Source organism: Gavialis gangeticus, unplaced genomic scaffold, assembly GCF_001723915.1.
Source record: "Gavialis gangeticus isolate Ggan-Ray unplaced genomic scaffold, GavGan_comp1, whole genome shotgun sequence".
NCBI classification, from domain to species: Eukaryota; Metazoa; Chordata; order Crocodylia; family Gavialidae; genus Gavialis; species Gavialis gangeticus.
In genome coordinates this window covers 60,054,118-60,076,166 of record NW_017729030.1, presented here as the reverse complement: position 1 = coordinate 60,076,166, position 22,049 = coordinate 60,054,118, and the positions used below count along the sequence as shown (strand labels likewise).

General features: G+C 52.6%; 1 protein-coding gene across 1 annotated transcript in view; it reads left to right on the top strand.

The window, feature by feature from the left end:
- The window catches only part of STX1A (syntaxin 1A), a 102,688-nt gene extending 83,486 nt beyond the window's left edge, over positions 1-19,202 (top strand). The window contains exons 5-8 of the mRNA XM_019521848.1: positions 10,009-10,082; positions 11,291-11,428; positions 16,743-16,853; positions 17,785-19,202. Coding sequence (XP_019377393.1) covers positions 10,009-10,082; positions 11,291-11,428; positions 16,743-16,853; positions 17,785-17,862 — 401 coding nt within the window. The 3' untranslated portion in view covers positions 17,863-19,202. The remainder of the gene's footprint in view (positions 1-10,008; positions 10,083-11,290; positions 11,429-16,742; positions 16,854-17,784) is intronic.
- Positions 19,203-22,049: the final 2,847 nt, after the last annotated feature.

The window sequence follows — 22,049 nt, the reverse complement described above, 5'->3', positions numbered from 1 at the left end:
GGAACCTCCTTAGAGGGACGAAACACTCTGGACCCCTCTGTATGAATGTAACAGGCTTAAGGCTAGGACTGATCTGTCTCTGTTCCTCCTGCCTGCTACCTTCACGGCCCCCGCACACCTCTTCCTAGCATCTAGCACAAATGATCCAAATCAGAAGAAAGGAGCTTGGAAGCTGTCACATACTGTTGTATCTGCCTCTGCACCAGGACAGCCCTGCCCTCCTGACAGACTGGGGTGAGTGACTGGAGGTGCAAGGATGGAAATTCAGGGCCTTGCGGCAGCTACAGGACTCAAGCACTAGGCGCTGTATTCCACTAATTGGAGAAAAAGGTTGGGGTGGGACCAGCTGGTCCAGTCTGAACCCAGTGCTGTGCAGTGTGGATGCTGGGCCCTGTTGCACATTGCAGTGGGGTTATAAATTTGAGACCAGACTCTCCTGTCCGGCCAAAGGACAGAGTTGGAGGCTTGTCTTGGGGACCAAGCCTGTCCAGGATTAATTTGAGATAAGGGCTCCAGAACTGCTAGAGGCCTGGGTTCATTTCAGACTAAACCGCTTCTCCTAGATCAGGGGCAGAGCAAGGAGGTCCTCTCCTCTGAATCACTGAGAGCTCCTTACTGGTTCCTGCCTCTACCTGAGCCATCAGGAAACAGGGCATGCTGCTCCACAGGCTGATCTCATGCCTCCAGGCAGGCAGATAGAAGGAAGGGGCAGGGAGAAGGTCTGGAATCATAGGCACTGACTTGGTTTTTGCTGGTGGGTGCTTGCAGGTGTATATAAAAAACCCCAAAAAAGCACTTTACTTTTAACTGGCCTTGTTCCCATGCTGAGCCCTGTGCATGCCCAGAAGAGGAAGCACATCACTTCTGCCTGGCTCTGCAGTGTCTTTGAAGATTGCGTGCTTTAGTGGGACTTTTTTGGCATTTTTATCTAATAGCTGATTGAATCAGCCTTAGCTAAAAGAGCTAAAAAGCCCCGCAGAAGCACCCAGTCTTTACAGACACTGCAGAGCTGGGTTGAAGTAATGTGCTGCTGCTTCTGGTAAAGTATGTTTTTTGAGGTTTGGGGTTTTTTTTCAAACATCTGCAAGGATCTCTGTGGGTGCTGAGCACCCACTAATATTTTTCGGTGGGTGTTTGAACCCAGGAGCACCCTTGGAGTCGGCATCTATGTATGGAATGCCAGATGGAAAGGATGCCAACTGCAGCTACCCAGGATTATGCCAGCAAAGGGGTGTGCCAGCCCAGCTGCATACACAGCTATTTAGATTTAATCTAGCCTTTCTTTCTGTGTCAGAGCCCAGGGCCCTTGCCATACAGAGCCAGCGAACAGCACTAGACTGTCCAGGCAGAATTAACTGGCTCATGACTACTGGAGGAGGTAGAGTCTTGTGGGTCTGCCAGGACTGGTTTGGGGCCATCCCTAGAGTATGCTCAAACCACCATGAACTGGAAATGGGGTTGTTCTTGGGCAGGGTTTCCTTCCGTGGCCAGAGATACAAGTGGTTTGATCCAGCCTGTGTCGGTGGAGACCCAGACCCCCAGAGGGAGGCTGAGGCTGCAAAAAATGACCAAGCCACGTGTGCAAGCTGCATCCAGACTGTCTGGATGGTCCAAGATAATATCACAGTGCAGAAATCTCCATCTGCAGGTGCAGCGACCTACTTAAAACAGGTGCTAGTCAGGCCTCTGCGTAGAGCCCAGCAACGTTCACCTAGCTGTGCAGTGGAGTCCAGCTGCCCCAGGCGGTATGCAGCACTAGTTGGGTGGGGAAGGGGCCTTCTGGCCTTCTCTGCGCTGTCCCTCATCCTGCCTGCAGTCGGTGACTCAGATTGGGCTAAAACTGTTACAGCCGGACATGTCCTCCAACCTCTGAAGTGCTGTCATAGTGTCCTGCTGTGGCGGTGGAGTGAGCCACGGCAGGGCAGGGCAGCACGTGGGTGTCCCCAATGTCAATGCAATGACTTTGTTAGTTGCTGTCCCCAGCGGGTACGACATACACACCACTGATTGAATAGTACAGATTTCACAGTTCTTTGCAGCTGTCACAGCTGATTAGGCATCCCCCTCCTCCCCTTGGCATGTGGGATATTCCTCTGTGCCAGGCTGCAGATAATTCCCAGCCCCAGCAGCTCCCTCCAGGATGTGTGTGTGTGAGGGAGAGCTCTTCAGAGGGACATGCGTCACTGCATGGTTTGCTGGTTCTCAGAAAACACTGCAGTGATTGATGCTTTCTGCTCCTGGCCTTCCCTTCTGCATGGCGGCAGGTGCATGCCCATGGGTGCCCCCTTGCTCTCATGCCTCTGAAGCATGGGAATTGCCTTTGCCTTCACCTTCAAGATGAGCCTGCTGAAGCATCAGTGTCTCCTCTCTTGGTGAGGGAGAAGGTGAGGAGAGGCCCAGCTTTTCCCCCTGCCATACAGGGCCTTGATTGCACATGTGCAGCAATTGTGCTTTCCAAGGCAGGGAGGATGGAGTCGCTGGTTCTCAGGGCTGGTTCTCTTCCAGCCTTCCCTGCCCACTGCCAGGTCCTGCCATGGGCCAGTTTTGTATTCAGACACCCTTCCTTTCATATCCTTCAGGCTGGAGGCAGGCAGTGGATCCTGAATGTGCCAGGATGCTGAGCCCCTGCCTGTTCATTCCTCTGACAGCTAAGAGAGTCCTGACAGTACAGGTTGGCTGTTGTGTGGTGGTTCCTGGGGAGACCCCGCTGGCACCTCTGTCCCGGCAGCTGTGGGCCAGGCACAACCTCTATCAGTACCCCATGCAGTGCAATGCCTGCCCTCTCCAGGCTTTTGAAAAGTGAGACCAGCCAGCTCCAGCCACCATAGGCATGTTGCAATGTCCTGTGCTGGAGTTGGCCATTATCCTCCACTCCAGAGCAGCAGCGTTTCCCTGATTGTGGGACCAGAAGCTCATTGGAGATAAAAGACCCCAGATAAAGACAGCCTGTGCAGTGTCAGTGCATAGTCTCAGGACGGCTGACAGGCTGTGTACTTACCTGGAGCGCTCCTATTGCCGAAGCAAGGCAAGCAGCACGCAGGACATACTGTTGGAGCATTGCAGCCACAGCACTGACTAGCTGCTGCCATTTCTCAAGGCTTCAGTGGTTAGTTTCCAGGCTGCTGTGTGAAGCCTTGAAATGAGGGGAAATTCTAGGAGTTTCTAGTAGCAGCCACGAAAGTGAGGATTAGAAGCCTTGAAAAAATGCTGAGAGTTAGTCTGTTTGAGGACTGGTAACATACTGACAGGCTTCTAGCAGCAGTTTTTTGACAGCAATTTGTTTCCCCATCACTGTATCTGGTACCAGTGATGGAGCTAAAAGGAGTTCATTTACAGTACAAACCACATAGGCATTACAAGCCTTTTTGTAAATGCATTACTGTAATTCGGTTTGAGAGGATTTAGCCTGGAGACAGGCTAGCTCTAGAAGGAGAGGGGAAAGTGCTGGTTGGGAGCACGACTCAGTAGTTGCAGTGTGCTGGTTAGGGTATGGACAGGCATGCACTTGAAGCACTCCCAGTCCTGGAGGGCTTCAAATTTAGTGTGCTTCAATTCCATGCAGATGTACAGCGCTGGTCCCACCCCTGAGCACTTCAGAATGGCTGCAGAGTCATGCAGTCGTAGTGCTTTATCTCAGGGGGTGGAAAGCAGGGATGGTTGCAGTCCTCTCCGCCTGCTGTCTTGTCTCTGGAGATTCCCAAAGGCAGTTGCAGGCACAGGAGAGTGCTTATTGTCTGTCAGCCCCACTCCCACCCTCCCACTCCCCATAGGGGAGACTGGGCAGGGAACAGAGCGCTGTGGGATGCTGGAAGATCATTGGAACATGCAGCCTTTTCTAGAAGCATGCCAAAAGGAGTTTAGCAAGAGTCATTTTTGAAGCGGTTCTTTGGTCACGAATGTCTGCACCATCACTATTTGAAGCATTTCAGATAGCACATCTGTTCATGGCCTTACTTTGCCCGCCCTAAATCACTGGAACCTATACACATGTAGCAAGACTCTTCTGATGCACTGTAATTACAGTGCGTCGGAGCAGACTCAATTAATCGAGTCTGCTGGAGCATGGTAACTACAGCGTTCCAGCAGACTACAGCATCTCATGTATCAGCATCCCTGGACTGAAAACTGGCGGCAGGGGCGCTTTAACTAAAGCTCATTTGTTGGGCTTTAGTTAAAGTGCTCCCTCCACCATTTTTCAGCACAGGGATTCTGATACATGTGACACTCCGGGCACTTTAATTGGAGTGGCTCTTGGAGCTGCTTCAATTAAAGCACCCCCCACTATCGGAGAACATGTAAACACCCTAACGCTGAATGCAACAGGCTTATTTGCAATTGCTTTGCTACACCCCCCTGGCTGCAGGAGCCTGTAGACATAACAGCTACATCATAACAAGTTATACTGGTGTACTTCAATACTGCTGTTTCTGATTTGTCTCTCTGCACCCTTCAGAGCCTTCTAAACAGAAATTATGAGACAGGTCTTTGCACCACATTGTTCCAATTGAGTCCATAGGGAAGCATCTGTGAACTATACACGATGTTGGATGAGAGCCCCCCCACTTGCTGCTATATGTGATTGCAAAATCTGTAGCTTAGTCATGCTTAGGAAAAGTCAGAGGTGCACTTCTTTTCTCATCAGCCATTTCCTCCGGTGATATGTGGAGACAGACATAAATATCAGTGTAGCTGTATTCTTCATGTAGAGGAAGATTGTTGTCTATGGCAACATATTGATCAGAAGCCTCAAGCAACATTTCTGGGGGCAAAGCAGCATTTTAAAGTACCCTCAACAGCAGCCTCAAGCACTTTGTTTCATGTGTCAGTCATTTGCTTAATGAACCAGCATATTTGTAGCCATTAGCAATGGTTTGGCCACTAATTCCAGTCGAGGCTTCTTTTTGCATATGTAAAGCATGCAGTAGCAACAGTTTTCTCACCAGCTGTGTTGCTGTTTCACTGGTTCCTCTAGCAATTATATTCACAACATGGTGTAAAATAAGCAATCCGTATTGTTTCTTGGGGCTTTCAATGATGCCTTGATGTAGATAAGGGATGCAGCATTTGGTTGCAGGAAAGAGAGGCTGGATTTGGTAATCAAATGCCACTCTCTTGTGGGCTGCATAGCTCTCACAACATATTAGAATTCGCTCTTTTTGTTTCCTGCTCTCATTAAGCCATCTTTTTTTTTCTCAGCCAGTCTCTCCATAAATCTTATCATCCAAACGTTCTCATTTGATTCATAGGACACTGTTGATTTCTTTGTATTTTACACTGGGGTTTTTTACTCTTTCCAGTAACCAATGGCTCTAGTTTTCACCGCAGCAATCAGTAGAGTCACCCTTTTTTTTCTATTTTAGAGCTTGTTATGTCCAAGTCTTTAAATGATGTTCCCTTGGAATAATCTTCCAGTGCAAACCAGCCTCAACAGCATTAAAGATGTCAGAAGGATTATAATCCTTGATGAGATCTGAGAGAACTTCAACAATCTATTGCAAAATGAGTTGCACAGTCATTAGCATCTCCTTTTTCTCTGTGTTGCTGCATGAATTTAATGGAATTTAGCTCTTCTCACATTTTTAGGCATCCATTTGGAATCTAAAAAACCTAAACTAGCTGGTTGGCTTTGTCAGTCACCAGGGAACACAAATAGCTACCTGTTTGCTAGGAGTTTGGCTAAATCAGTTCAGGAGGGCTTGCTATACATCTTCAGCTTCCCAGCCATCTGGTGCTTGCATTTGCTTTCAGGATCAGTATTGTTTTGCATTTCTTCTAAGGGTAGAAACAGACATTGCCTTTGTGCCACCATAAAATTTTTATGAAAGCACAAAGGCCAAGCAAACAGATGTCCATGCCGCTTGATGTGCCACAGATGCCCAATATTTGTGTCTGTGACATAGCCGGTATGAAGTTGTGCCACTGTTTTGCAGTGAATATCTGTTTGCTTTAAGGTGGGAGAATGAGCGGTCCGGAGCTACCTGCATTCTCCAGCTGCCCCAGGCAGGTGCTCCCAGGATTGCAGTGTCCCAGTCTTGTATGCCTCAGGAATCCCTATTCCCAGGGCACCCACGATTGGCTCCCTGAAGCCCCAGGAGTGTCTGCCTGGGTTCCCCTGTTTGCAGAGGCATGCCCAAGTCAGATTTCCTGGGCATGTGTCTCTCCAAATGTGGAAACCCAGGGTTTCCCTGATTGCAGAGGTGTGCCCAAGGATCCTGTAGGCACTCCTCTGCTAATGGGAAAACCTGGGGTTCCCCCATTTGGCGAGGTGCACCCTGATGATTTTCTTGCACGATCAAGCCCTGGCTACTCCTGAGAGCAGCAAGGGCGCAACCCTGCAGGACAACAGGACAGTGTCACCCAATGAAGCGGATTAGCTGTGCCAGGATACATCCTGATACAGCTGATGCACTTCATTTGGTGATTCTGTTTATACCCAAATCTGTCAGGGCCCAGTATCCCGCTTTGATCTCTGCAGAAACACTCATCAACATTGGAATCAGGATACGGCAATACAGAGGATTGAAACTGAAAAAGAGGTGAAAGGTTTACTCTTAACACCTCATAGTTTAAACAAGTCTGCAGACTGTCCAGCGCAGCTCCTAGGGCCAGTGCACAGGAGGAGGGTACACACCCACACTGGCCTGTAGTGTAGATGTGGGAATTTTCCCCCTCACCTGAGAACTGGACCCCGTAGAAGAGGCAGTGCTGAAATACATCAATGACAGTAATACCGGTTGTTTGTATGACAGCAGATACTGCAAAATCCAGGAGGAAGTGGTGGAGTCGGGGGGACAGTGGAGGAGTGTTTACAACCTCTCCATTGCATTTCATACATAGAGAGTTGACTGAAGTTAGGCATTTGAAATGCAGCATGTGGCAAGCTCTTTACAGGCAATTTGTTCTGAATTAATTCATTTACTGCAATTCTTTTTCATTTAAAATAGCAGCCATGGTTTAGACCTGCCTCCTTTGCCACCCCAGAGCTTAGCATAGAACAATGACCTCCATGCTGGTCAGCAAAGGATTGCCATCAAAGTCATGAGTTCTGCTGCATGTGCCACGTGCTGTCTCCCTTGTCCGATCAGCAGCCTGGTTTAGTCAGTTGTATCTCTACTTTAGGGTCTTCTTTGGCACCTACCACTGTTGACTCAAGCACTGAATACAATCTGGTGAAAGGACCAGTAGTTCCACAAGATGATTCTTCCTACTTTCTGGGCTCAGAATTGACCTACTTGTTTGGGGAAGGCTGTAAGGATGATGAGGCCCTTTCATGCCAGTCAGGATGCACATTTTGGGAGCAGCAGCAAAGGAAGTTAAGGTGTCTTGCTATGACTTCAGGAGCTTAAGTTTGAACCCTGCCACAGACCCATACCAAAGGCTGTACCCTGTCAACCCAACTGTAAATGGTACCTGGCCATTTGGGCTGGGGAATCTAAGGTGGTCAGATGCGATGGTAGCCACATTGCTCCCTTGTGTGCCCTTGGCTACAGAAGCTAGTATGTCTTAACCAAGCCAGTCTGATTGGCTGCTATGCCTGGGGCGATGTCTTGACCATCTTTGGATGCTCATTGGGTTGAGCATTTTGATCTGTGACATACTGTGAGCGTGGTACTTCTGCTATGGAGAATGCTCTGCCCTCAATGCTTTTCTCCCTAGTAATATCCTTGTAGAGTAGGGTTGACTTAGCAGGGCTTGATGTAGAAGAGGTGTCTGATATCACCAGCTACCTGGCTGTAAGAACCTCATAGATCAGTCTAGCCTTTGGACTTCATCCTGAAATGCATAAGAAGCTATTGGGGCACATGCCACCAATTGCAACAGTCCAGCATGGAGAAGATGCAGTACATGATGCTTTGACCACTTCCTGCTTGGAGGGGCTGAGACGCTGGGCAGGCACAGATGGGAGCCAACTGCTTGGAAGCAGGAAGAGAGGGACTCTTCTAGCTTCCTCCAGCAGCCAGGGGCATTTCGAGGAGGAGGCTCCCCATTTATCAGACACCTGCTTGCGAGACTACAAGTGAGGCAGCCTGTGAGCTGTGCCAGGGAGGGCAGAATCCAACCAGCCCAGCAATCCTTGGTTGGACCAACCTCCCTCAGTCTTTACTACTGGGCTTTGGCTGGTAGGTTTGTCCTGCCATGGGTAGGTGTCCTGTACATGTATCACACTGCCTCCATGGTGTGGGAGTATCTATATGAATAGGTAGGGGTGAGCGGGAGCTTGAGAAGCAGATGGCAGATGCTGAAGCAGAAAAATAAGGATGTAAGTGGTGGGAGGGAAGGAGGGAGGGAGATATTGCAGCAGCATCCACCATGGGGAGATGAAGGGGAGAGGAGAGGCTGAAGGCAATGCAAAGAGAGACACATCACCCTGTGCTTGCAAGGCAGAGGCAAGGCCCAGGAGGGCTCTGTGAGTGCTGTACTCTCCAGCATGTCCAATAAAGTGAGACACCCCCTCCCCAATGGTTCCTCCTGCCCCATGGGGCAAGGCTGTAACTGCCTACCTTGTGCTTTGCAGCGCAGAACTCAGAGGAAGACAATCAGCCGATTTAACACTTAGTTGAAAGATTATAGAACAGCTTTTCTGTGCCTAAAAATTGCTGGTTATAAAGTCAGAGATGCAGGCTTTGAAATGGGACCTGGGAATACCAGCCTTTGCTCAGTCCTGGTCTGTGATGGAACTGGACGTTATTTTGCCAAGAACACCAGCCCGGCTCTCTCTGACACCCTCTATCAGGGCCAGAGAAGCACTGATGCAGATGAACTCTGGAGACTCACTGCACCCACCCCTTCCCCTCTTGAAGAGCAAGGTGAGCAGGCCCTGCAGGCTGGCACCTGGAGGGGGGTTAGTCATGCATTAAGGATAATTGCTCTTCTGCTTCTAGAGAAAGGCCACAGGGGAGAGTGACCAGTGAGCAGGTGGGGACATGTGTTGAAGTGGCCTGTGCCCCTCTGCAGCCTGCTCCTCTGTGATTAGGGAAGTAGGGGTGGCATGCAAATCTGAGTAACTAATTCAGCCCCATTAGACATCCTGGTCCCAGTGTCCTCAGCTCCTACCCTCTTGACTAGGTTGCTTCCTGAAGATCATAGCATCTTTCCACCTCCTGTAGAGAAACGCTTTTCTCTCGCAGCAGAAACAGGCCCTGCTTTCCACATCGCCACCACCAGCAGGGAGACACAGAAGGCCCTGAACCTAGAAAACACTTGAAATGGCAAGGCCAGCAGCCCACAGATCACATCAGACAGCTCCCGTCCTAGAGCCCCCGGCCCCTCCTGCCTAGGGGACAGGCCTGAGGGGAACCAGGAAGCCAGGCCTCTGCAATTCACTCACTAAGCATAAGAGATGTCTGCTAGAAACACCGAGAAACCCAGGGCACTGAGCTGAGAGGCTGAGTGCAGCCTCTATACCGAGAAGCTTTCTGCCTGTTGGTGGTATGGAAGGTGAGCTCTCTTTGAACACTTCTGATGTAACTGGCAGCCAAGGAGCCAGCGGTGGTGTTGGCTAAAGGAGTGTGGGGCTATTCCAACACAAGCCCTTCAGCTGATTCCAGATCCTTGGCAGTATAAGCTAGGACTACCAGGGTTGTAGCCACGGTTCAGCTGGTGGGAAGTTGGGTCTGAATGAGTACCTCCAGCGATGCTTCACTCCAGCGATGCTTCCCACCAGTGATGCTACCTCCAGCAATCCTTCCCACCAGCTGAACCCTAGATTACAATCTTGGAGCTGTTGGGAACATGCTCCTTACCTCCTTCCAGGTAAAGGATTTGGCCCCTTGTGTGGCATACCACAAGGCCAGTCAGTTGCCAGGGAGGTCTTCTGAAGAGCTTACTAATAACACTTTCATTTGCTTTCCTCTTCAAGAAACCACTGGATGCAGGCTTGCTGCTAAAGCAAGGTGCATCTGGCCCTTTGTGTTTGAATCTAGCCCACAACTGCATGGAGCTGAGGAAAGGGGCATTTGGGGAGCCCCAGTTAGTTCCTGATGATTGACCTCTCGATGTTCTTTGCAGCTGGTAGGACTACGACCAGTGAGGAGCTGGAAGACATGCTGGAGAGCGGAAATCCAGCCATTTTCTCCTCTGGGGTAGGTGCACAGGCATTTTGCTGGGTCTCAAACCCAAGCTTCAATCTCAGACTTTTAAGACAACTTAGGGGAAGATTCTGACAACTAGACATGTGTACAGCGACACCCAGACCATCCACCTGATGGAGTCTGCCCTGCCGTTTGCACCTGCGCTAGGAGCACATGCCAGGCTTGGACCTATTGCAGCCCCCACCACCCGCGATGGATGTAGTCACAAAGCAGCTTTCTTCACAGCACAAGCATGTGTTGAGGGAGGATATGAATCTGCACCCACCAAACTGACTAACCATCTATGAGTCTAGTCTCAGAGCTTGTGCTGGAAAGCCTAGGCAGCTATCCCAGTGCCTCAGAGGGCAGGCAGGGAGTGGCCTCAGCCTGAAGTCAGGGAATGGCGGGGGGGGCTGACAGCTTTGTTCCCCAGGTCCAGTTAGTGGGTCCAGTCTGTTCTAGAGAGCCGGTGTTAAGGTCAGTGGGACAAGATAGGCTCACTGCAGGGACAGAGCACAAGTCCCTGCCATGGCTATAAGTCAACATTAGCCATGTAGGGGCAATTACATGAATCATGGTTAGTGCTGAGTCAGTTGAAAGCTCTTTTATAGTCAGATTGTTCCCTGGCCACCATCTCTTCCATAGCCAAAGAGCAGTCCTGCTGTAAAATATGTGCCCAGGTGGTATTGACTTAAAATGAATGGGCACAGCATAGAATCTGTTTGCTGCATACCCTTCTGTGTCTGTACTCCCCACTCTCCCTCACAGCCTCCTCTCCCCTGCCTTGGATTTATTGATTTATTTGCTCTGGCACTCCACACTGCTTTGATCATGTAGCCAGCCCTATGTCACCCCAGCTAACCTCCGATCCATCAGCCCCAGCTGCTCATGCTCTGCTGGAAAGCACTGTAATTGCACCCACCCTTGCCAGTTGGGCACTAGTGCTTACCTACAGGTCCTTTAGCACCTTGGTGTCTGTCACCTCTGGTGTCTGTAACCTTCGTGCACAGGCCTATGCCTTTAGTCAATGTGGCCTGAACTGGCTAAGTTGCATGACCTGGTCAGGTCCTCACAGCACACAGGGAGTGTCCTGTGTCACCCACTGACAGCAGAGCCACACCCAGAGGGCTCCCTACAGAGTGAGCCCATGAACCAGGGAGGCTACCTAGGGGTAGGGCCCAAGAGCCAGATGCATGATCCCTGTCTTCCTCTCCCAACAGATCATCATGGACTCGAACATCACAAAGCAGGCACTCAATGAGATTGAGACGCGGCACAGTGAGATCATCAAGCTGGAGAACAGCATCCGGGAGCTGCATGACATGTTCATGGACATGGCAATGCTCGTGGAGAGCCAGGTGAGAGGTCCAGAGTAGTGCCCACTGCATGCTGCTTGGGGGTCCAGCTCCCTGCTGCTTCCTAGGGCCTCTGGCTGAACAGGCAGCTTGAAGAGCCCCACCTGGTGCAGAAAATACAGACCAAAGAACAAAATCCTGTCTGGTCTGGGGTAAGGGGACTATTATAGGGCTCTCTCCCCTGGGGTCCTACCCATGCCCAAACAGGAGAAGCACCTGGCTTTGGCATGCGCAGCCCTAGCAGGACGTCCATGCACCTTGTTAAGCCTTTCTGCAAGCAGGCACTTTCCATTGGTCTGGTGGAGACTCAGCTGCTTGTAGCAGGACTGAGTGTGGCCTTTCCAGGCTGTCCAGGTGGCACTCTTCAGAATATAGGATGGGCTTGCTGGCCACTGCTCCTTGTGCTCCACCTTGGAGCTAAGGGTCGCCATGTGCTGACAGATCCCAGCAGGGACCTTCTGGCTAGCAGTGGAAGGAGGGAGCAAGTGACAAGTTTCTGTCCTGGTGGTCCCAAGTCAGGCCCTTAAGAAGGGAGGGCATAGAGCAGGAGCCCCAGAGAAGATGCCCAGCCCAAGGGCTGTGGGGGTGATACATGACCTTCTCATTAAGGGGCTGCCTACTCCAGGACACCCACTGCCAGTACTTTTGGGAAATGAGCATCCCATACTGGGTCTCTGTTTTTTTCTGCTCAGACCCTGACTGGTTCCAGCAGCCACTGGATGCACTAAGGGCTGTGCCCCACTGGGATAGTCCTGGAGCTTGCTTTCCTGTGGAGCTCATGCTGTGCTCCCTTGGGTATGGACTACCTTGAGTCAGGCCAGGTCTCCACAGGCAGAGTGCGTTGTGCATGTGGGACAGGCTTCCTTGCCCGTAGAGGGCAGTTCCCCAGGACCTGGCCTGTGCCTGCTCACATGACCCTTCCTGACCCCTGTTCTTGCCTGACATGCTGCCACCAAATCCTGGAGGGAAATGTCCCAGCCAGCAGGTAATATGCATCCCGCTCTGTGCCAGTCACCTGCATGCCTCACTGCATGGCCTGCGCTCCCTGCATATGTCTGTGGCTTTCATAGATTGTAAGGCTGGAAGGGACCTCAGAAGATCATCGGGTCCAGCCCCCTGCACCAAGCAGGAAAGATAACTGGGGTCGGGTGATGACAGCAAGGTGACCATGCAGTCTCCTCTTGAAGATTTCCAGGGTAGGCAATTGAACCACCTCTGGAGGAAGCTTATTCCACAGTCTGGTCACCCTGTCTGTGAAGTTTTTCCTCATGTTGAGCCTGAAATGGTCTTCCAGGAGTTTGTGGCCATTACGCCTGGTTTTCTCCAAGGGTGTCCTGGTGAACAGTTGTTCACCGAGCTCTTGATGTGCTCTTCTGGTGTAGCGGTAAGCTGCTACCAAGTCCCGTTTCAGCCTTCTCTTTTTCAGGCTGAAGAGTCCCAGGTCCCCCAGGCTTTCCTCGTATGGTTTGCCATGCAAGTCTCTCATCATATGGGTGGCCCTTCTTTGGACTGTCTCAAGCTTTACCACATCTTTGTTAAAGTGTGGTGCCCAGAACTGGACGCAGTACTCCAGCTGTGATCTCACCAATGATGAGTAGAGCAAAAGAATCACTTCTTTGGTTTGGCTGGAGAAGCATCAATTGATGCATGCCAGAGTGTTATTTGCCCTGCTGGCTACAGCATCAACACAACTGGCTCATATTCATACTGTGAATGTTTGTCCCATGCAGAAACTATCCAAGGACAAAGAAGAGCTATGAGTAGCAGTGTGTGACCTGGTGGGCAGAAGGCCCTCAGTCCCCAGGGCAGCAATGCATGAGGTGCACACAGGGATGCCTGATTGATCCAGCATGTTGCCTGGGACCTCTGCACTAGCCTTCCTCTTGGTGTCAGGGTGGGCAGGTTGCCACCCCAGGGCAGGTGATATGAGCAGGGGCCTGTGCAGTCAGGCAGCTCCAGCTACAAAAACTTCACGTCACAGGGAAATGAGAAGGAAGAAGTGATGTATGTTCCTCCATAGCCAACTCAGGCCACATCTGCAATGCACTGGCACCATGAGGCAGCATCCACACAGGTGTGGGCTGAGGCCTTCAGGAAGCTGGGAGGCTTCTTCCCTCCAGCAAGTCCCTTCTGTGTTTTGTGGTTTCCTTACTTCAGGCAGGTCTCTGCCTGGGGGCTGGCTAGTTCAGCCTGTCTCCTGTTGGTGCCACCACTGCCCACTCCCAGGCTTTCTGTCCCAGGTGCTGCACCCAGTTCATGCAGTGCAGACATTAGCCTCAGCTGAGCATGTGCCTGAGACCTTGGGTGCTACACCTAACTCCCAGAAATCACAGTCCCAGGCCTGCATTCTCTTTGGGAGCAAGAAAGAAGCTTGGCTGGTTCTGGGAGTGGATTGTCTCCACACATGGTGGGCTGGATCCTGAAGGGAGTGGACAGGGGCTGCAGGTGAGCATGGGGCACCCAGTGCTGCATTCAGGCTCAGCTGTTGCACCGCTGAAGAGTGACTCCTGCCCAGGGAGGGCAGAGCCTCACTAGCACAATAAGGCTCACACTTAGTCACACAGCTCCCCGGGAGAGCCCATCCCCACCCACATCTGGCCATGGGGCAGGTACAGTCAAGGGGCAGGTATTCTTGCCACTGCTTCATGCCCAGGGTAGGGCCTGTGACAGTGCCTGTGTGAGCCATCACTTGTGTGGAAAGCAGCAGCCTGGTACTCCGTGCTGTGCAATGGGCAGCCCCCTAGCTGGCTGTGACCCCTCCCCAGTCCCAGGAAACTGGTCGCTCAATATTCTTGGTGTCCAGCTTCCCACTGCTTCCAGCTTTGCCTGTGCACCACACGTGGTGGTAGCACTGCCCTTCTAACTACTGCACCGGTTCCAAGCACTGTACCCTGCCTGGTGGGACTCTGTAGTAGGACCAGCCCCTGGGTTGCAGTATACACCCAGGCAAGCACAAGGGCTGCAGGCAATGCTAGGGCCAAAGCCACAGCCCCACGCACCTGGTGCATAAAACAAAGTAATGCCCTTCTGCAGCAGTACAGCATTTTGGGGAAGGCACCAACCACTCAAAATGCCAAGACAGTCTAAGTGCCCTGGGATCTCCCATATTCTGTGAGCCTGTCTTGCTGGGTCATTTATGAATCACACCATGGTGCTGCCTGACCATACAGCGAATCACTACATCCCAGCATGAGGGCTTCTCAGCATCAGGAGTTGCAGTGCAAATGCCTGCACATGCAGGGGCCACCTGTGGCATATTCCACCTGCTGCTGCTGCATGTCCTGAGAGGAGCATGGGGCATGCTGCCCTGGCTCAGTGCACACCTGGAATGACACCTGATGCTCTCAGGCATCAACCCCCTTCATAGATGGAAAACAAGAGTCCTGGAGAAGTTGGGTGACTTCCTGAGGTAACAGCAACCTGTCATGAATAGAAATGCAGGCTCTTGGAGGCCCCTGCCTCATCTCACTGGCCCTTGAGGATCTGATCTCCAAACACCCAACCCTTTGAGGGCAGACTGGTGCACTTGGGCAGCTGAGGAGTGGGGAAGATTCCAGCCATTGAGAGATGGGGCCTGGGACAGAGACATGGATGGGTGGAGGGAGTAGCCATTGGCCCTTTGGGTTGAGTGTATGAGCAAAATGTTCCTATGCCTGGAGGGGTGGCCCAGATGTTGTACGGGAGAGCAAAGGGTGAGATCATGTTCAATGCTTATAGGGTTCAGTCAGCCCCTCCAGGCACATCCTGAGCTCAGAGCCTGTCTGAACACAGATTGTCAGTGTCTCTCCTTCATGCTGGTTTTTTCCACCTTCAAGCAGATCCTGTGCTACGCTGCTATTGAGGCCGTTTACTTAGGCAGGGACCATGGTGACTCCTCTGCTGGCTACTGGTCTGGCAGCCTCACTCCTGAGCCCTGTCAGTGGCTGTGTGTTCATCAATATGGCGAGCCATGATTACAGCACCGCTGGCAGCCTCTGGCTGAGGGGCGAGAGCCCCAGGCTGCACACGGCTCCCTAGAACCACGAGGCCCTGTGGGACTCGAACCTGCCTCTCGAACAGGCCAGCACCTGATCCTGCAGAGAAAGTCAATGACCCAGATGACATCTACTGCGGACAGCTCTGCCTGGGCACAGCCTGCCCCTCCAGCTGTGCCAGAGACAGGGGAAGGAAGGAAACCTGCCACGTGTCCGTGCTGTTCCCTGGCCAACAAATGCTACCTCAGTAACCACCCTTTGCAGGGAGCAGGAGCGGAAACTTGCCATGCAGGCAGGGGCCAGGCTGGCACTGGTGGTATTGGAAGTGGTACACTACTCAGTGCCCCTCAGTCTTGTGTCTGAATGGCACACAGAACTGCTGCCCCTAATCCTGGGGCCTGACCTGGGGAGTTGCCTTAGGACTCAGCAGTGGTGCAGAGCACTCCATAGAAGGTAGCTGGCTCCTGAGTCCTGGCAGATGCATGCCGGTGGTGTGCTGGGGGCAGCAGCAGGGATCCCTGTCCGTGCATGCCTGTAGCTTTGTGATTGTCCTGTCATGGTCTGATGTCGTGGGTCCATGCTGTCTGGTGGCTTTGACTAGTTGTCCCTGCTTTTCAGTGTCTCCTGTTCAGTCGTTGATGACAAACCCCAATGCCATAACCTGACATGGCCTCCTAAGGGTCCCTACACTGACGAGACAGTCCCAGGCTGGAGGAACCAACAGCTTCCAAGGCTGTCTGTTGTTTAGGCCAAGCAGGAATAGTGCAGCCAGGAACAATCACTCCATGCACTAGTGTGTGGGGCAGTGTAGTCTGGCTGCTGCCAAGGCTTGTCCCAGAGAGCAACCCCCTCCTTTTCCCACCCCCCAAACAAGCCACCTCCCTTGAACAAGATAACTCCACACTGCCCTGGTCTGGCCATTAAGGAGAAGCTGGAGGGTCCAGAGTGCTGGGGGCACAAAGAAACCTGCGGGTGGTATGCAAACCTCCCTGTGTGCCATGGGGACTACTTCCCCAAATGTCCTGGGGTTCAATGCCTGCTCCCAGAAGAAACCTTAGCGCAGCCCTGTGCTCTGAGTGCAAGGCTGGGATGAACACTCAGGCTCTCTCTCTCTCTGCCTCTGTCTCTCTCCCCTGTGCTAGGGGCAGCAGTGACCATACTGGAATGGGAAGCCCCTGTGGCCAGACCGAAGTCTGTGAGGTGCCAAGGCGAACCCTAGGGTAGGCAGCACGTTCTGCAGCCTGACAGCAGCAGGTAATGGGAGCAACCGGAGGAGTGTGCCTGGAGCTCACACCAGTGCGTACGTGTGTGTGTGTGCGCGTATTCTCTCCTGTGCCACACAGGGTGAGATGATCGACCGCATCGAGTATAATGTCGAGCACTCCGTGGACTATGTGGAGAGGGCTGTGTCTGATACCAAAAAAGCTGTTAAGTACCAGAGCAAAGCCCGACGGGTGAGTATTGTGATCACCTGGACTCAGCCATGGGCATGCAGCACCCTGCACCCTGTCACCTGCTGGCTGAGAATGCCCCCTGCCATCCTGGGGAGCATGAACCAGCTCTCCAGGCTTCCAGGTGTGAGCCAGTCACTGTCCCACCCAGCAGGGAGTGAACCCTGGCCCTTGTCCCCAGTAGACACCAGTGGCCTGTCCCTGCTACCAGCAGCTATCTCAGTGGGGTGTTCCGGCTGCTGGCTGCAAGGTGTGTGGAGTCAGCCTGCTCCGGTGGGGAGGAGTGGGGGGCATGTGCAGAAGAGCAGAATGCCAGCCAGCTGGCACTAGTTTTTTATGCATATTGTCACTCTCCTTGGCTGGGAATCCTGTGGCCCTTCCCTGCCTGTTTAGTGCTGAGCTGGTGGGGAGTGTAGGAGAAGAGTTCCCCCTGGTGCCATAGTCCAGGCATCACAGCTCTTGCCTATGCTGGGCCCCAAACCAGAAGCAAAGGTGTCTTCAGGTTGAGGGAAAGGAGTGGGACCTGACTTGACTGTGCTGTGCAGGGGACTGGGCTGTGTCTTGGCAGGGCAAGCCTTCATCTGACCCCTCATTGGAACCCATGGAGTTGGTCAGTCAGCTCCAGGGGGCCTGAGTGCTGGAGTCAGCGCTCAGCACATGCTGAGTTTTCCTGGGAAACAATGCCTCCAGATGGCAGCAGGGACTCTGCCTCACGTCCATGATGTGCCCTAGGCCTCCATGTTCTGAAGTGGAGCCCCACCACCCAGTACTGCAAGAAACACAAACTAAGGAAGAGAGCTTGGAGACAGCAAAGAGCCCATCGCAAGTGGAGTCGGGTCCCCAGCAGGGGAGGGTTAGGGTGTGTGTGCTGCTGTTAACTAATACTGTCTCCCTTTCTCTCCCCTGTTGGTGCTGCGGGAATGGGCCTGAGCAGAAGAAGATCATGATCATCATCTGCTGCGTGGTGCTGGGCATTGTCATCGCCTCCACCTTCGGCGGCATTTTCGGATAGAACTTCCCAAGCCCAGACTCTTTCTTTTCAAAGAGTCCAAGGAAGTGAGGCCGAACTGCCGGGCCCGGGCAGCCGCCCTGCAGGGAGCCGAGCCTCAGCGCCCCCAGGAGCCCTCCCAGCAGAATTTCAGTTTCTAATGCATGATCGTTTTGTAACTGTGTGTGTGGTGCGGTACGTCTGTGTGGAGAGGGGCTGCACCAGGCCAGAAGGGTGGGCAGTGCGGGGAGCCAGGGCCAGGGCAGGAGGAGACAACAAAGCAGGGACCTGAGATGCCAGGGGTTGGGGGAACTGGGATCCAGAGAGGGCAGAACACACTTGGCACTGCTTCTAACACAGGGAGCCAGATGGCATAGGCACAGGTGCAGGTTGCTTTGACCAGTCTTCTAACATGCAGCCAGGCACGTGGTAGCTGAACCCACTGGCCAAGGGAGCACCCTGAGAACAAGGAGCAGGGCTAATGTCAGTACAGGGCAATGCTGGGTTCTCAGGGCAGGTGCTGGCTAACCAACACCACCCCCCCAGTCAATTCTGGGCCCTCGCTGGCACAGCTAACATCTGTGTCCCTAGCACCTGCCCTGTCAGGCCACTCATAACTCAGCAGTTCTGCTGGCTCCTTTTCCTGGCCAGTTATGGCATCATGCCCGTCTCCTTGGCAGATGCTTCCTGCAGTGTCCCTCACACCTGGCATCCCTTGACGCTTCTGTGACCACTTCCTGCAGTGCCCTGGCTTCTCTTCCTCTTCCCCAGCTGCCTTCCCCAGCGGCTGCTCCTGGCATGTTCCCTCCACTCTGGCTCCTGCAGGGCTGGGTTCTCTGCCGCTGCCTGTGCTGGTCGGAAGTGTTTTCCTGTGAGGCTGGGCTGACAGGGCAGCAGTCCCTGTGCCCATGGAGTGCACGTCCACAGGTAGGACCAGCACTGCTGCATGGGAAGGATCGGGGTAGACAGAACTGCATTCCTCCCTGCTGTGCTCCTAGGTCAGCCAGGGCACATACTTGCTCCTTGCCCTTTTGGCCTGAGAGGTGAGCTGTGCAGAGCTGACACTGCGCAGGGAGTCCAAAGGAGGATTAAGCAGAGGCCTGAGCTTTGCCATTGACTGGGCAGGGGAGGTGGTGTGGGAGCAGGGATAGCTCTTGGCCTTGCTCCTGGCCTCCTCCATTCCCATGCCCGTGTTAGAAGAGCCCCAGGTCCCTTCACTGCACCTTGCACTTACTTGGGGAATGCCCCATGGTGCTGGAGGTTGCCTTGGCCATTGCCTAACACTTCCGCCAGCTCTGGGCTGATATTCATAGAATCATAGAAAATTAGGGTTGGAAGGGACTTCAGGAGGTCATCTCATCCAACGCCCTACTCAAAGCAGGGCCATCCCCAACTATCATCCCAGCCAAGGCTTTGTCTAGCAGTGTCTTAAACATCTCCAAGGATGGAGATTTCACAGCCTCCCTGGGTAGCCTGTTCCAGTGCTTTACTACCCTCCTAGTGAGAACGTTTTTCTTAGTATCTAACTTAAACTTCCCTTGCTACAACTTGAGACCATTGCTCCTTGTTCTGTCATCTGCCACCACTGGGAACAGTCCAGCTCCATCCTCTTTAAAACCACCCTTCAGGGAGTTGAAGGCTGTTATTAAATCCCCTCAGTCTTCTTCTCCAGACTAAATAAGCCCAGTTCCCTCAGCCTCCTCATAAGTCATGTGCCCCAGGCCCCTAACCATTTTCATTGCCCTCTGCTGGACTCAGTCCAATTTGTCCACATCCTTTCTGCAGTGGGAGGCCCAAAACTGGACACACTACTCCACATATGGGCTCACCAGTGCTCAATAAAGAATCACTTTCCTTGATCTGCAGGCACCACTCCTACTAATGCAGCCCAGACTTTATCTGAAGGGATTTCCCAGCTCCTCATTCTGGGTAGCAGAACCTTAATAATGCCTAGCAGCAACTGCTCCTTCTCTAGTCACCTCTCTGCTGTGTTGCCAGCCCTAGAGCCACCGCCCTGCCCACAGCTGTTCAGTGTGCATCCAGCTTGAGAAAGGCCTGGGTTAGCTGGAAGAGCTGCCCCAATGACCCACAGAGCTGTCCAACCCAACTGCACCCATCACTAGACTATTCCATCTAGCAATAGGCAAGTGCAATTCAGTCCTGCAACTTCACTTTCTTCCAGCTCCCTAAGGACTGTGTGGGGAGGAACCATTTGACAAGTGGGTCTGTCCCCAGCCTCCCCAGCACTGCAGGCACTTCCCAGGATGTAAAAGAAGCACTATATCTCACTCTCTGACAGCATCCCACTACCCCCAGCACACGTTACTCCTGTTTTCTGATGGGACCAGTAAACTGAGCCAATGTTGACAAGTCTGCTCTTCATGGCAGCAGAGGGTCTTCACCCTGCTACTGTTCATTTGAAAGGCAAATTCCAGACTGGGCTATGCCTGGAACAGGCCCTGCAGTGTTGTATGTACCAATATGGTCTTGGGGGAGGCAGGGAGAAGGGGGGTTGGGAGGGCATGCAGCCTGCCTTAGCACCAGGAAATCAGGCCATCCCAGCAAGGGGCAGCAACTAGCATCAAGACTTCCCATCACCTCAGTATCTGCCAAGGGCATCCTAGGTCAGCTTCTGCTCCTAAGCAAGTTACTTATTATAGTGCCCCTGCTAGGTCCAAGTGAGACCCCAGAGCTAAGCTGGCACCTGCATCCTGGCCCTGAGGTGGTACAAAGGCAAGAGGAGCCACTGTCATTTGCTTACAGAAGGCAAACAGGTACATACTGTCTATGGAGAAACCACCCATGCAAGCAACTGGCTGGGGCCTGGGAGGAGGCAGCTGTATGTGAAAGCATGTCTGCAGTGCTCAGGGACCCCCAACTGAACCTACTTGGCTGCTGTTCCTGTAGCAGTCCCAGGGGGGCTGCCCTGCAAGTGGCTGCCACAGTAAGGTATGAATTACTGTCTCTGGTCCCGCCCCATCCAGTCCCAGTTTGTGATGGTTGTCAGTGCTGCAAGGAGCTTGTCCTTTAGCTCCCCAGCAACATGCTTGCTGGCACCTCCCAACACAAAGCAGAAAGCTGAGCTGAGACCCCCAGAGAAGTAGGCAGCTCCCACAGGGTCCACAGCTTGTCATGGGTTGGGCTGTAACGTGCCCCTGCTACAGCCTCCCTTTAAAGCCTGTAGGGGGAATCAAGGCTCCGTGTGAGATCTCTGAGCCAAAGAGCTTTGGGAACTGTCAGATCTTCTGCTCCTCTGCACAGGGCTCAGAGCCAAAATAAGCTCTCTTCCCAACACCATTAATAAAGGTCCAGCAAAATTCAAGTCAGCTTGGTGCCAGCCATCCAGTAGAAGTGTCTGCAAAGGGTGTTTTCTGCTAGTAGCCAAGGAACAGGCACCAGGAGGGTGGCAGGAGTAAAACCCTGCCAGCATAGCTCGGTGTTAAGCTTAGGGGCTTAAAGCCAAGGAGAGGGGGATACAGTGCCATGGGCAGTAGGGAGCATGAAGGGTTTAGCTTTTTACCAACTAATTGAGGGCAGGTCTTATCCACATGCAGCTAAGGTAGTGAGAACAGAGACAGCAGCTCCACCATATGTGAGGTCTTGGGAGAGTGGTTGGATTCTAGATGCCAACCCCCTTAGTCTGCCCCTTTACAAACAGGCTCAATACCCTGAGCTTTCCTCTGCCTTATGCAAAAACCAGCCAGTAAGATCTTCAAAGAAAGGCTTCCCCCTTTGTTAAGCAATAACACATTGCCAGCAAGGCAGGTCCTGGGGGAGAAGAAAACTAGCTCCATCAGTCCTCAGGAAAGGCATGTCAAGATGCTCACTGCTGTTAAAGACTCAGCAGACATTTCTTCATGCACCTCTGCAGCACCATTACTGCCTAGTGCAGCAGGGCTGCCATGCAGTCAAGAGTGAGTGAGGCAAGAGCACAACACAGACACTGCTGGTCTGCTCAGGCAGAAGCAGCTGTGCTCTGGGGGGCAAGTGTTGAAGCAGCATTGTTGGAAGAGAGGCACCTACTAATGTCAGTTTAGCAAGGAGACACACAAGAAAACAACAAAACAGGCTGTGGGTACCCAGCCCTGGAGTAGGATTCTGCAAAGCTGGGACTGCCTGCACTCTTACTTCAGGCTCTATTAGGGCCTGAGCCACAAGCAGTGAGTTGGGCTGAGGTATGGACCCTAGCAGGAGCCATATACCACACTGCC